Source organism: Sinocyclocheilus rhinocerous, unplaced genomic scaffold, assembly GCF_001515625.1.
Source record: "Sinocyclocheilus rhinocerous isolate Xijiao unplaced genomic scaffold, SAMN03320098_v1.1 scaffold1285, whole genome shotgun sequence".
Classification (NCBI taxonomy): Eukaryota; Metazoa; Chordata; class Actinopteri; order Cypriniformes; family Cyprinidae; genus Sinocyclocheilus; species Sinocyclocheilus rhinocerous.
The window spans coordinates 988,596-1,001,082 of record NW_015645559.1 but is presented as its reverse complement, the minus strand read 5'-3'; the positions used below and the strand labels follow the sequence as shown (position 1 = coordinate 1,001,082).

Genomic DNA, 12,487 nt, shown 5'->3' with positions numbered 1-12,487 from the left:
TACAGCATCCAATAATGCACATAATCTAATAATCTTTGATTTTCAGTGCAGCAATTTGATTTGCTGAAAAAAGAAATTGACTCCACTCTTCTCTTGGGAGATGCAACACAATTCTTACTGAGTTCAGCAATGGGATAATCATTGATTCATGCTGCTAAAATTAGAAAACCTTCTCAGATGATCTTGGCTCCATTAAAGGTTTTTTAATCCTAACTGTACACCAATGATTGTTCAGAAAGCGGAATCGAAATAAAAAAACATATATTACTTGATAATTTATTAAAGAAGTATTTGATTAAGTCAAACAAAATATGATCCTCTCCGAACAATTCTAAGTCAATGAATTTATACTTCAAATTCAAACAGGCTAGAGCTTGGTTCTTATCTATGATCCTGGAGGCTGGGCGAACGCCCAACCAGCTAATCAGCTGAATGTGAGCTCGCTGGTTCTGCTCAAGTACTATAGAACGTCTTCTGTTGTAAACACAATGAATGACTATTGCTCATTTTGGATATGACTTAAGCTGGGCAGGTTTCCACATACAACATAAAGTCTGTTCCCTTGTTTCTTCCTAATTAAGGCACAAATCGAGGCATTCAGAATCTAAACCACATCTAAACACACCGATGGGGAAACTGTACCTCAGCCAGAGAGTTTGATGAAAAGCAAGATGCGCAGGTATTGTTTTATCCCAGCTAGTAAAAAGTTATATACAACAATGAATCTATAGATTCAAATCCAATACATTTATTATCATAGTGATGGGCGATATACCGGTTCAAACGGTAAACCGGTTTGAATTACACACGGTATGAATTTTTTTTAAAACGGCATACCGGTACAGTGGCTAAGCAGACAGCGTCGTGAATATACCCTTTGCAAAAATCTACCCTCCTTAGTTACTGTTGCTATGTCCGACAAAGCCATGCCTCTCTCACACTACACATCATATTCTCACACAGTGAAAAATGCCGGCTTGGTGTTTCCTGGCCTTAAGCGCCACCTGCTGTCAGAGAGTGAATTTGCATTCACATGCAGCCCCTTGGCTGTTTTTGTTTGGTGCAGATATGTCTTATTTAGCATAATTTCACAAAGCTAAGGTCAGACTATTCTGCTTTTGCTTAAAATTTTGAAATTATGCAATCTAATTTACATTAAAAACTGCTCATACTATAATGTAGCATGTTTGTTTGGATCGTTATTGAAATGCAGTGGTTCTGCAACTGTTTCATGCAATCTGATTCATATAAAGGCACAGTCATGGACAAACCGTGAAATCTACTAATGTAAAATATGTGAAAAATAATGTGTTTTTCGAACAACCTAGTATGAGAGCCTGTTCTAGTACATTCCCAAAACAAAATCAAGACTTTGTAAAAGAGCATAATAGGACCCCTTTAAAAAAAAAAAAACGTGATTAAAATTTTTGGTCAAACCGCCCAGCACTATCATAAATAATTCCTTTCTATTCCATCCCATATGGGATTCTGATGTTTCAGATTATGATAAGGCTACACCCCTCGGTCAAGCATGTGAACCTTGCTGGACTTCAAAGAGAGATCAGTGTAAGCCTGAGCAGGAATGTGAATACTGACGCTCATGGCTGATCATGCTGGATTTTTACTCGTCATCAGCTGCAACAGGATATAGCTACTGTAGGAATCCATCGAAACATGTTAAAGATGTCTTGTCATGTGGTGTTACAACTGGACTAATTTTGTGCTATGAACAAGAAACTGTTATCATCAGTCCTCATACAGCAGGGAATGAGTCTCACTGTGAACACAACATAACTGTGCAATGATCTGCATGAATTTACAGGGTTTAAGCATGATTGTTCGGCCCTTGTCTAATGTAAACAGTTTAATGAGAAGTGAATTTAGCAGAATTACTCTTGTGGAACAGCGTGACAATGCATCTTCCTGCTTCTGCTTTTTGAAAGCAATTTTTGCAAGTTTCACATAAGATAACAGTTTCTGAGATATTCCATTGCAAACATTGCAGAGTGGTTTTGTTCACTTATCTTTTCTTCATCTGACTCCAGTTCATTAAAGGTGACATATCATGAAAATCGGTCTTTTCCAGGTTTTAAGTGCTATAATCAGGTCCCCGGTGCATCGACCAACCATGAAAAAAAACGTGAAACGTGAAAAACACCAGAGACTTATATTACATATTGTAAAAAGGGGCATAATATGTCACCTTTAAGCTGATGTATTAACAAGTTCATTAGCAACACAACAACTTCATTGAGGTGTAAAATATCTTGCGGATATTCTTCTTTTCATTTAGCACCTCATTTCACTTTATAATACAGCTTCAAACTCCTGTGGGTAACAGCAGCTTTTTTTAAATCGTTTGAAAGTTTAAAAGTGTTAAAATGGCATTAGATGTGTGACCTGCTGACACATTTGTGCATATGAGCTGTCACACTTCATTTCAACAAACACGAATGACATTCAAAGAGCACATTGGTATATGGAGATCCTAAAATGTTCTGTTGCCAATTAGTAAAATAAAAATGCATTTGGGATGCACTTGAGTTTGAAGTTTCAAAAACAATGGCTATTGTGAAATCCAAACATTGAGATCTTGTGTCAATGTCCAGCAGGCCAGGCCTCACCTTGCATCATGTTCCTGTAAGCGTTGTCCGTGATGGAGTAGATATGGGGAGGAACCTCGTGGCGCTTTTTGCCTTTGTACATTTCAATGATCTTCTCAGAGTAGATTGGCAGCATTTTATAGGGGTTCACCACCACGCAAAACAGCCCGGAGTATGTCTGAAGAAAGATAACATCTTGGTTTTCCACTGTATATGAAGTGTTATGAATCCATCAAATAAAGCACAACAAGGAGACATGGCAGCACAGTAACGAGCCGTACAATGTGTCGTAAAATATACATTTAAGGAAGTTTGGTTTGAGTCTGTATATTATAACTCAAAATATTTGAAAGCTGAGGTGATACATATTCCATATGGAAGACTCAAAGCAAAAATGTTGTTAACTAATGGTTTGTTACCAGAGTGCAAACATAGTTTGGAGGCCTGTGGAAGTTATATAACCCCTCACCCTTGGGAAATGTATAGTTCCTCTTTCTTAAGCTTTAGCGCTTGTAAATCATGATTGCCATTTTAACCTAAAACTTGTGCAGTGCATTTTTCTTTTTGCATTGGTTTGGCCACAATGAGTTATTAATAAATGTTCTACATTTGCTGATAATAATATGTTATGCACTATGTTATGCAATAGTAATGTCAACAGGGGGTCAATGACAAATAAGAGTGTCCAAGATAAAGACTAAGAAAAGTTATATGAAATATATAAAGTTCTTAATAATGCACTTTCTATTTATGTTAGTTTCATTTGATTTTGAAAAACATTTATACCATTTTCAACAAAAGTTTGTTTAATGACTTTTAAAAATGTCATAATGTAATCAAGTAAAGCATAACATATTTTTCTTACAATTTGAATACATGTGAGGGTACAAAAAAATAAAACCTTTATTATTATTACTATTATTATTATTATTATTTAAAAAATATCAAAATATTAATTATTAAATATGATTACATTTTTGCACCACACATTTTTAAATGTACATTTTTTAAGTGTCTTTTTCTTATATTAAATTACTAATAAAAAAAACTGCTTCTGCTTGTCTTAAGTATTTCTTCCTTTCAATCAGTCTTTTATGATATCTGCACAGTTGTATCACCTTGACATTTTTAATTCAGAAATTAAAAATATGCTCATCATCATAGAAGAGATTATGCATTTTAATATATTTTTGAAGAAATCAAGAGTCAAATGAGTCACATGTCGTTAAGCCTAATTCAGCTGTGTAAAGTGCATACTTGTTATAATTTATTAAGCATTAATTTATTTAAAATATCATTTAAATGCACTATGGCATACTCACATAGATGAGTCCAGAGAAGTATCTTTCCCTCAGGTTATGGAGAACAGATGCTTCATTCAGGCAGGTCAGTTCTGCCATATCCTCCACCTTGCTGAATTTGGGTGGGTTCATCTTCTGGATGTCATCCTTGTTGACTGTGATTTTCTTTCCATTGTCCACTAGCTCCACCAGTACCTCATCGCCACGTTCCTCTTTGATGCTGGCCGACTCAAAACCATGTTTTTCAGATGGGATCCATACCAGCTTTTTGGCTGACCAATCTGCCTGGGCGACAGGGCTGTTAATGAAGTCTTTGTCCGTGAAAAGGAATTTCTCGTCCTCACTCAGGGTCTTTTTCGTCATCTTGGTGCTGGGTTACGACAACTAGAATTTAAGAGAAAAACAGATTTTTAAACAATGTTTTTTGTAAACAAAATTCTCTGACTTGCATGACCCTACAGCAATACAAATAATCATTTTAAACATTATTGGCCACAATATTGGATCTGTGCAATAGACTTTAATTAAATACAAGGTGTTAAAGGTGGAAAACTATTCAAGGCAGGGCTGTAACACCATTGAGGTCTCCCCAAACAATTAGGAATGGCCACATTGTCCCCAAAATATTTGGTATTTGACAAATTTTTTTAAAAAGTTACATTTTTTATTTGACTTTTGTTTTTTACATTTCTGATGGTCAAATTATTGCCTTCATTATTCTTAAAGTTAGTTATTGAAATGGCCAATCAACTTAAAGAAGGCGAGGCTTTACTGTTCACAGAAACCGGGCGTGAATTTCACCACAGTGCTTCAGTAGAGTGCAAGGTAAGATGTAATTAACTCAAATTTCGTCATTTTGAATTGGAAAATATATGCTGTCATTTACATGATCCATTTAATACAGAACTGAATGTGACGGGACAAGAATTATTTTTATGTTTTGCGTTTTTTAACATATTAGGCATACAAATAAGATTGAATTGATGCATATTTTAAAATAAAAATATAATTTGCAAACATTTCAACTAAATTAATTTACAAAAATTGAATTTTCAACATATTCGGCAAATAAACATTGAATAGGTGCATATTTTAAAATAAAAGATTTCAAACATTTCAAACAAATTACTTTAAAGGGGTTATATGATAAATCTTCCCACATCGTGACGTAGACATGTGGGGGCGTGTTAGAACGAGCCGTTTTAGGTAGGCGTGGTTGACTCTTAACTTTTATAAAGAATATCTCTTTGGATTTGAGACTTTAGTCTTTGCAACTTTACAGATCTTCTTTATGCACCAAGAGCTTGTATCACTTCAAAGAGAAAGGAAAAATTGAAATCGCATCATATGACCCATTTAAAAAATTATTATTTTTGTCTTTTTACTGTTCTTCTCTCTTTCTCATTATTTCTCTAAATCCATTTAAACCCTTTACTTACTTAATTCCTTTAAAAAAGTCCATTACGATTGGGGTCTTAAAAACACACACACACACACATTGGGGTCTCCCACAATGTTCAAGGCCTATCAATGCAATATGCAACATCATCCAACATCATCATTCATGGATGAATTTTGGTTCTGGTTGGAATTCACTAACACTACAGTGTAGCTTTTGCAGAGTTCGCCAATCAATCCAAAATGTTCCTTAACAAACATTGCAGAGGTCACGGGGGCACCACTATTATCACCTATTTAGATGAAAGGGTAAGAAAAATGCTTGGGAAATATAAAATAATGTTATCAGTATTGATTAAACAACCACTCAGTCTGGCCAAAAACTGTACGTAACATCCCGATGGGCTAAACATATATAATTATGTGATAATCTCCACAGCAAATGCTGTTTTTCTTGTTTCTTTTGGAGCTCAGCTGTGGTCCCGTGCTGTGATGACCATATAAGGCTGCCTTCAAGTCAGTGGACGCTCTGTCGACCTAAACAGCAGAAGCAAGTGAACTCCCAAACAAAGCCCTTATAGGGAATAGTATGCCTCCAGCCAGACTCGCAGTTTACTCCAAAATGATAACATTAGGCAGGGAAAGTCAGAGGATGGAGAGGGTCTTATTTTCCTACCACTTTCCCCCACCCTTCCTTTCCTCTGGTGGGCTGATATAGGGAAGTTTACACAAGTATTTTCAAGTACAGTAGAGTTGGCAAACAGCAGGTGCAGCTTCATGCAGCCACTGAGCTTTAAAAGCAATTTGGGGAAGCAATTCCAAAGCTACGCCTTAAATATGAACCAATTTCCTCTGACATTTATAACTATCCATTGTTTGTACATTCACATTGTATGGTCTAATGGCTCAGCAAAAACAGGAAAATATTTTTTCCACCTACTCAAGTTCATTTTTTAAAAATAAACTGCAAAATTATATTCTAAATTATAAAATTTTACCTAGCAGGCAGGACAGTGAGCTTCTTAGTGACAACCAGCACCAAAGTAATTTTACTCTTTTACCTCAAGCAAAAATTTGCATAATATCTAAAACCAAAGTGTTGCACTTGCTCATGCGACAATGGAGAATGACTAAAACTTCTTGTTGTTTTCTGCCTTAATATCTCATCTTTTGTGTTTCTTCAGAGTCTGTGTTGTAGAAAGAAGACTAGATTAATTTAACGTGCTGACACATTCTGAAAGTATAAAATATTGGGCAATTCTTAGACGTGAATCTGTAAATGCTCTTTTTTTTTTTTTTTACCAACGTTAGGAATCTGCATTATTTTGTCCAAATGACGACAAAATCGTGACAGAATCGCCTGTCGAAAACACAACGGATGGAAAATGGTAATTTAAATGGCCTATAATCGTTTGGGGGCGAGACAAACAAACAAAGTTTTTCTATGATAAGCTGATTTAATTAAATGAGGGAATTTCCTGTGTCCTGTACGCAGATTCACAGCATGTTCTTTGGGAAGTCCTTTCATTTCAGCACTTGAAGATCATTGAGCTTTCACCGAGGTTTTTATGGATCAGCAGTTTCACTCCAAACGTACTGTCCAAAATCCAACCTAAAAAGTGGAGGCTATGTTTTATTTAAAAGAAATTCTGATTTTTTAACATGACAGAAGTAAAAGGTAGCACGAATGAGCCTTGGCCTGTGTTCAAGTGGGCCTAAAGCCCAGAAGATCATGTGACCATGTGTTGTGCGGATGGATTTTTGTGACCTCTGGTCCTGTGAAAGGTTTTCTCCTCTCTTCTCTACTCCTCCTCATCCTTTTCTCATTCCAACCATATGGTCTACTTTTTCTCATGAGCAGCTGTGTCATTTCAGTTTCTTCTATTAACAGTTTTATTTAGATGGACGTTCATTCAAGGTCAACAGCTCAAGCTTTAAAGCTGTTGCAATGACAATATATACTGAATATAATGCTTCCTAGATCAGTCTCATTAAACATCATTTTGCCATTAATGACCAAAACATGTTGAATCCATGATAAGACTGGATTAAACGGTTAGACATTAGGCCAGCTACTGATTTTAAGAAATAAAGAAGAGTTCCAGGAGTCTGTCAGGTGATGCAGAATTGTGTTAAATCATTAGAGGAACAATCAGGTAAGCAGCCTAAAGATAGACCACAAGTGTGCTAAAGTCAAAAACACGGATAAGCTAATTCACTACTGAAGCTCCAAGTAAACTGGTAAAAACTTGCTAAGTCTACTAATATTACCAATAAAACTGTTAAACTTCCTTTTTCTGCTAAGCCTGATTAAACCTAACTTCTGCCTCATGCACACACCTTTTACCTTCACTAGGAAAGATATTCCGAAAAAGCTGTCAGAAATTTCTCCAAAGTATTAAAATAGTTAAATTTACACAGCTAATTCACACATAAATGAAAATTCAGATATTATTTATTCACTTGCATGCAGTTCTAAACCCAGTTTGTTTTTCTGTGGAACACAAAAGTTTAATTTCAGCCACACAAAGATCTTGCATTGTAAAATTGGGAAATTGAGTTGCATGAGCCACATTTATAATATTGTATGTATGGTGCTTTTGCATTCTTTTTAAAGCTTGGCACTTTATTAAAATGTTGCCAGATTATTCTCTATTAAACTGCACAGGAAAGAAAAGAAAAGGTCAAAAAGGTTTAGAAGGACATGAGGTTACGTTTTTCAGCTGTATGACTGCAGAATACGTCTTAAGAATGTTTATGCTACTGATCAAGGATAAATGGATAAATGACAACATACTATGTACTGAATTGAGTGACTAGCCTATTTCCCTTGATCTTGATATTTTTTTTTCTAGACTTTCTCACACTATTGTCTATGCATAGTTGTCTGTGCATGTCATCACTACAATGGGAAATGAGAGGACATTCAGTTGACACTGTCTGCTGTTCACCACAACGTTCAGCAGAAACGGCATTTGACAACCATATTTGGAGAACAGGAAACTCTTTGGTTTGTCAGGCTCACTGCATCTCTCATTTTACGCACTTTTCTCAGCCATTTCCTATGACAGACTGCTGAAGTCAAGCTTTTGCGTGAAAGGGCAGATGAAAAGACATGCTTTCTATCTTAACATCTCATGAGATACTCTATGATGATGTTTTAACTAGAAGGTTAGCGATGCCTGATTTGTTGAAAGTCTTTGCTCTGTGCAACAAAGTTATAATTTAATTCTGTTAATTGAAAAAAAAAAATTCGGTCATAGTTTACTCATCCTAATGCTGTTCCAAACTCTTTCTAGAAGTTCTTTCTCCAGTGGAGCACAGATGACAGAATGACAGTCACCATTCACTTTTACTGCATGGAAAACAGATGCAATGAAAGCGAATGGTGACTGAAGTCACTAACATCCTGACATTCATGTCTTTTTATGTTTCACGTAAGAAATATAAACATTTGGAATAACATGAGGGTGAATAGGCTAAATGTTTACAGAATTTCCATATCCCTTTTTGCGAAATATCACTTTAATGGCAACATAAAATAACTGTCAAAATCTTTCAAAGCAAATGAATGTTGACAGCTTCAGGTTTCAATATTCAGTGAAAGATTAGTTTTCCTCACACAGCTCTGCACTCAAGCAATTTTTTGCAAACGTGACACTGAATAATCAACTTACTGGTATGCATTCACAACGAGTTACATAGCTGAAAGCCTCCGTGAGCCCACAACTAAAACAGTAATACTTAAAATAATTATAATAATAATATGGAGGTATACTCACAAGGCTGACGAAAACTTGCCGCGATTTGGAAAGTTAGGGTTTGGAGAGTCCCGTGACAGCGAGGTACTCCAAAGACGAACAGTCCAAATTGTACAGAAAAGCATGAGAACATCATTTAAACGGAGATGCGGATCAGTAGGCGGGGCCGAACAGTCGATCTGCGATGTGATTGGTCAGCGAGTTTTGACAGTTCAGGTGAACAGTCTCCTCGCGAGCATCCTTTTAAATGTTCTGTTTCAACACAATGTGTGAAACACTTAAATGTTGCAAGAATACAACTAATTACAGCGAGTGTTGCGTTCTCAGACAGAAGACAGTTATGATAAAAGTGGAAAATGAAAGTGAACAGGAATTCATTACTGCACAGTTCCTCTCATATTTTATAATTGTTCGTTTTTGCTTAAAGAGTCAGTTGACAGTAGCCACTGAGTTCCATAAAGTGCTCATTTGACTTGCTTTGGCTAATTTCATATCTAGCATTTTATTTTTCCTTAAGGCACAATTAAGCATGTCTAATATATCCTAAACACAAATCTTTATAATTTTTTTTTTTTTTTTTTTTTCCATATTTTAAACATGCTCTTCATACTGTTGAAAAAAAAAGGGAAAGAAATTGGGAAAAAATTATTACGTACAAAGTTTTTTTGTTTTAGGAAATGACATGATTACTGAGGAAATTGATTTAACATGGTTTAAATCATATTTATACAATATTTTGAAATGATTTATGATTATTCCACTTTTATTTACATGATCATAGTTTTAAATATGCAGTCATTCATGTTTTTATGATGGATTTTCAGACCGTTTTAGTAGCAGAGCACAAACATTTGTTGCAGAATCTGGAATATGGAAAAATGTCAGATTTAAAGGGACAGTTCAACCAAAAATGAAGAAAATTCTGTCATTATTTTTGCATGCCCGTGTCATTCCAAAACTGTGAAGTTATTTCTTGCGTGAAACACAGAAGGAGATGTTTCGCAGTATGTTCACACTGCTCTCTTCCATACAGTGAAAGTGAACGGGGACTAGGAATATCAAGGAATACACAAGGAATCCTTAACATACAGAACAGAGGAAAGAAACAGAAAGAGCCCAAGTGAGCAAAGGGAGATCCCCTAGACTACATGCCATACACTACATCTAGACGAGGCGAATCCCCTGAGATCCTTTTTGGGAGCCTTATCGTTACGCACATCACTTTCCGTCCCCTCCATTCCCACATTCCGGGCTCCTGCTATCTAATGGAACTTCCTATATAAGGACAACCTCCGATTGCATCCCGTAAATCAAGTCTGTGATGTTTCCAGGGAACAGGACCGTAGCTGGTATGTTCTGAGGCCTTGCTGCGGTCCAAAAGAGAGATGGGGAGAAAACAAAGCCTGCAAGGAAAGAAGCGCCTCTGTCACTGGTCAGCATCAAGCTCTCCTGGATGTGCGAAAGGGAAGGAAGGGAGGTAGAGAGTGTCTTGGAGACGGATGGAGGATGGGGGTGTATAGTGAGAGTGAAAGTGAGAGGTTGCGAGAGAGAGGCAGAGATGCACGGCTCTACCGGGTCTCTGTTGTGCCATATAAGGACAATGGGGTCTGCCTGGAATCTCGGCTGTATTCTGTGTTTAGAAGGGAACACCGAAAGACTTGGACCGAGTGACTAAATATGGTGCAACAGCAGTGTCATTGTTAAGACATATAGGCATTCATTGGGATATCTTTCCGACTGTTTACTCACCAACAATAAACTTCGAAATAGCTGCAGACTTTCATTCCGGCAAAGACTAACACCAATTAAGGAATGTGAGGTATTGCACCTGCACATGCTGTATGGTGCTATAGAAATAGGAACATAAATGTTTGTTTAATAGTTTGCTACTTCGTACTATAGAGAATTTTGTAGTTTGTATAGTCAGAGACACTAATACTGAACACGGTTGACAGGCTATATCAAATCTTGTCTGAACTTGTGATCATAATAAAAAAGATGATGTTATATTTTTTACTAAAATGTCTTGCAAATAAGCAGTGCACCTTTTTTATCATCATGCACTCTAAAAGTGTTTATAATATTACATAAAAACAGTAAAAGCCTGTTAATTGGTAACTGTAAATTACCTTATACACTGTAAAAAAAATCAAAGATGTAAATAATGATACAAGAAAATAGAATTTCAGACTTTCTACTTCAAAATATGTGAAATAATAAAAAGTGATAACTGTTTTAAAGTAAATCCTACACCAATTTCTGTCAGTTTATACAGCGAAGAACTGTAAATGGCTTAACATCACATTATATGCAATTTTACACAATTCTGTCAAATTTATGTTTTTTGCAAGTGAAACCTATTCACAGAAGTTCCTGCATGACATCACATATGATTATATTTTACATAACTTTTTAAGGAGATATTATTTATAGTGTGCATTGCAGTGCAACTTTTTATTTTATCAAAATAAAATTGATGGCATCATTTAACCTATATTTATATATATTTTTGTGCACATATCTATATTTTGATATGTGCACAAGCTGCTTTTTTCTGTACAACGAAAGTGATTAAATGACAAAACTGTACCATAAAAACAGTCCATGTGACTTGAAATGAAAGTCTTATGGACTTTTTATTTTTTGTACACCATTGACTTTCAATGCACAGAACAATTCAGTGACAATAGTCTGGTAAACGTCCCTTTTTAGTTCTGGGTGAACAGTTCTTTATTTTCAGTAAGTGAAAAACAATAAAATGTAGGAAAGGAATTATAATACTCCTATTTGGACCTGAGTTTGACTTCAAAGCAAAGTCCCATGTCTGAATACTTAGTTAGTTGTACTGTTAGTGGAAGAGCAGTATCTCAGGAATTAGTCCTGACAGTGTGTCTGAAGGAGAACGGAAGGAGGGAATGGGAAATATGTGCTAGATTAAAACTGAGTGAAGCACAGGCTGTTCGGGGTAGATAGTCTCCTGAGACTCATCCAAAAACTCATTTGTAGTGTACTGAAGCCGTTCAGAGTAACTGGAGCATTAAGATTTGCCTACATTAGTAAGAGAACATCATCACCTTACTAGACAAAATCTCACTAAGGTGCATATGAATCCACTTATAGTGTCACAAGCACAGCAATTTTGCTGTGGCTTTACTTAGTCATGGACATTCAAAAACAGGAAATTACATGTATACTGAGTTAAAACATTACTAAAGAAGAACAAAGTGTTTGTTATCTATAATTTATCTATGTGCACATTCAGTTCTCATAAAAATCCTGAGTGCATGCCTAAGTACACACTATTTTAGAGGGTCATATGTGACCCTGGACCACAAAACCAGTCATAAGGGTCAATTTTTTTAAAAATTGAGATGTATTACATCATCTCAAATCTGATAAAATAAGCTTTCCATTGATGGATGGT

The 12,487-nt window shown here is 35.8% G+C and overlaps 1 protein-coding gene across 3 annotated transcripts in view; it reads right to left on the bottom strand.

The window, feature by feature from the left end:
- Window positions 1–9,180, bottom strand: part of LOC107706684 (myosin-11-like) — a 29,930-nt gene extending 20,750 nt beyond the window's left edge. For all 3 annotated transcript variants that reach the window (XM_016510472.1, XM_016510474.1, XM_016510475.1), the window contains exons 1-3: window positions 9,085–9,180; window positions 3,926–4,288; window positions 2,625–2,781 (exon numbers count right to left, since the gene is read on the bottom strand). In XM_016510472.1, the coding sequence (XP_016365958.1) occupies window positions 2,625–2,781; window positions 3,926–4,267 (499 nt within the window). In that variant the 5' untranslated portion in view covers window positions 4,268–4,288; window positions 9,085–9,180. The remainder of the gene's footprint in view (window positions 1–2,624; window positions 2,782–3,925; window positions 4,289–9,084) is intronic.
- Window positions 9,181–12,487: the final 3,307 nt, after the last annotated feature.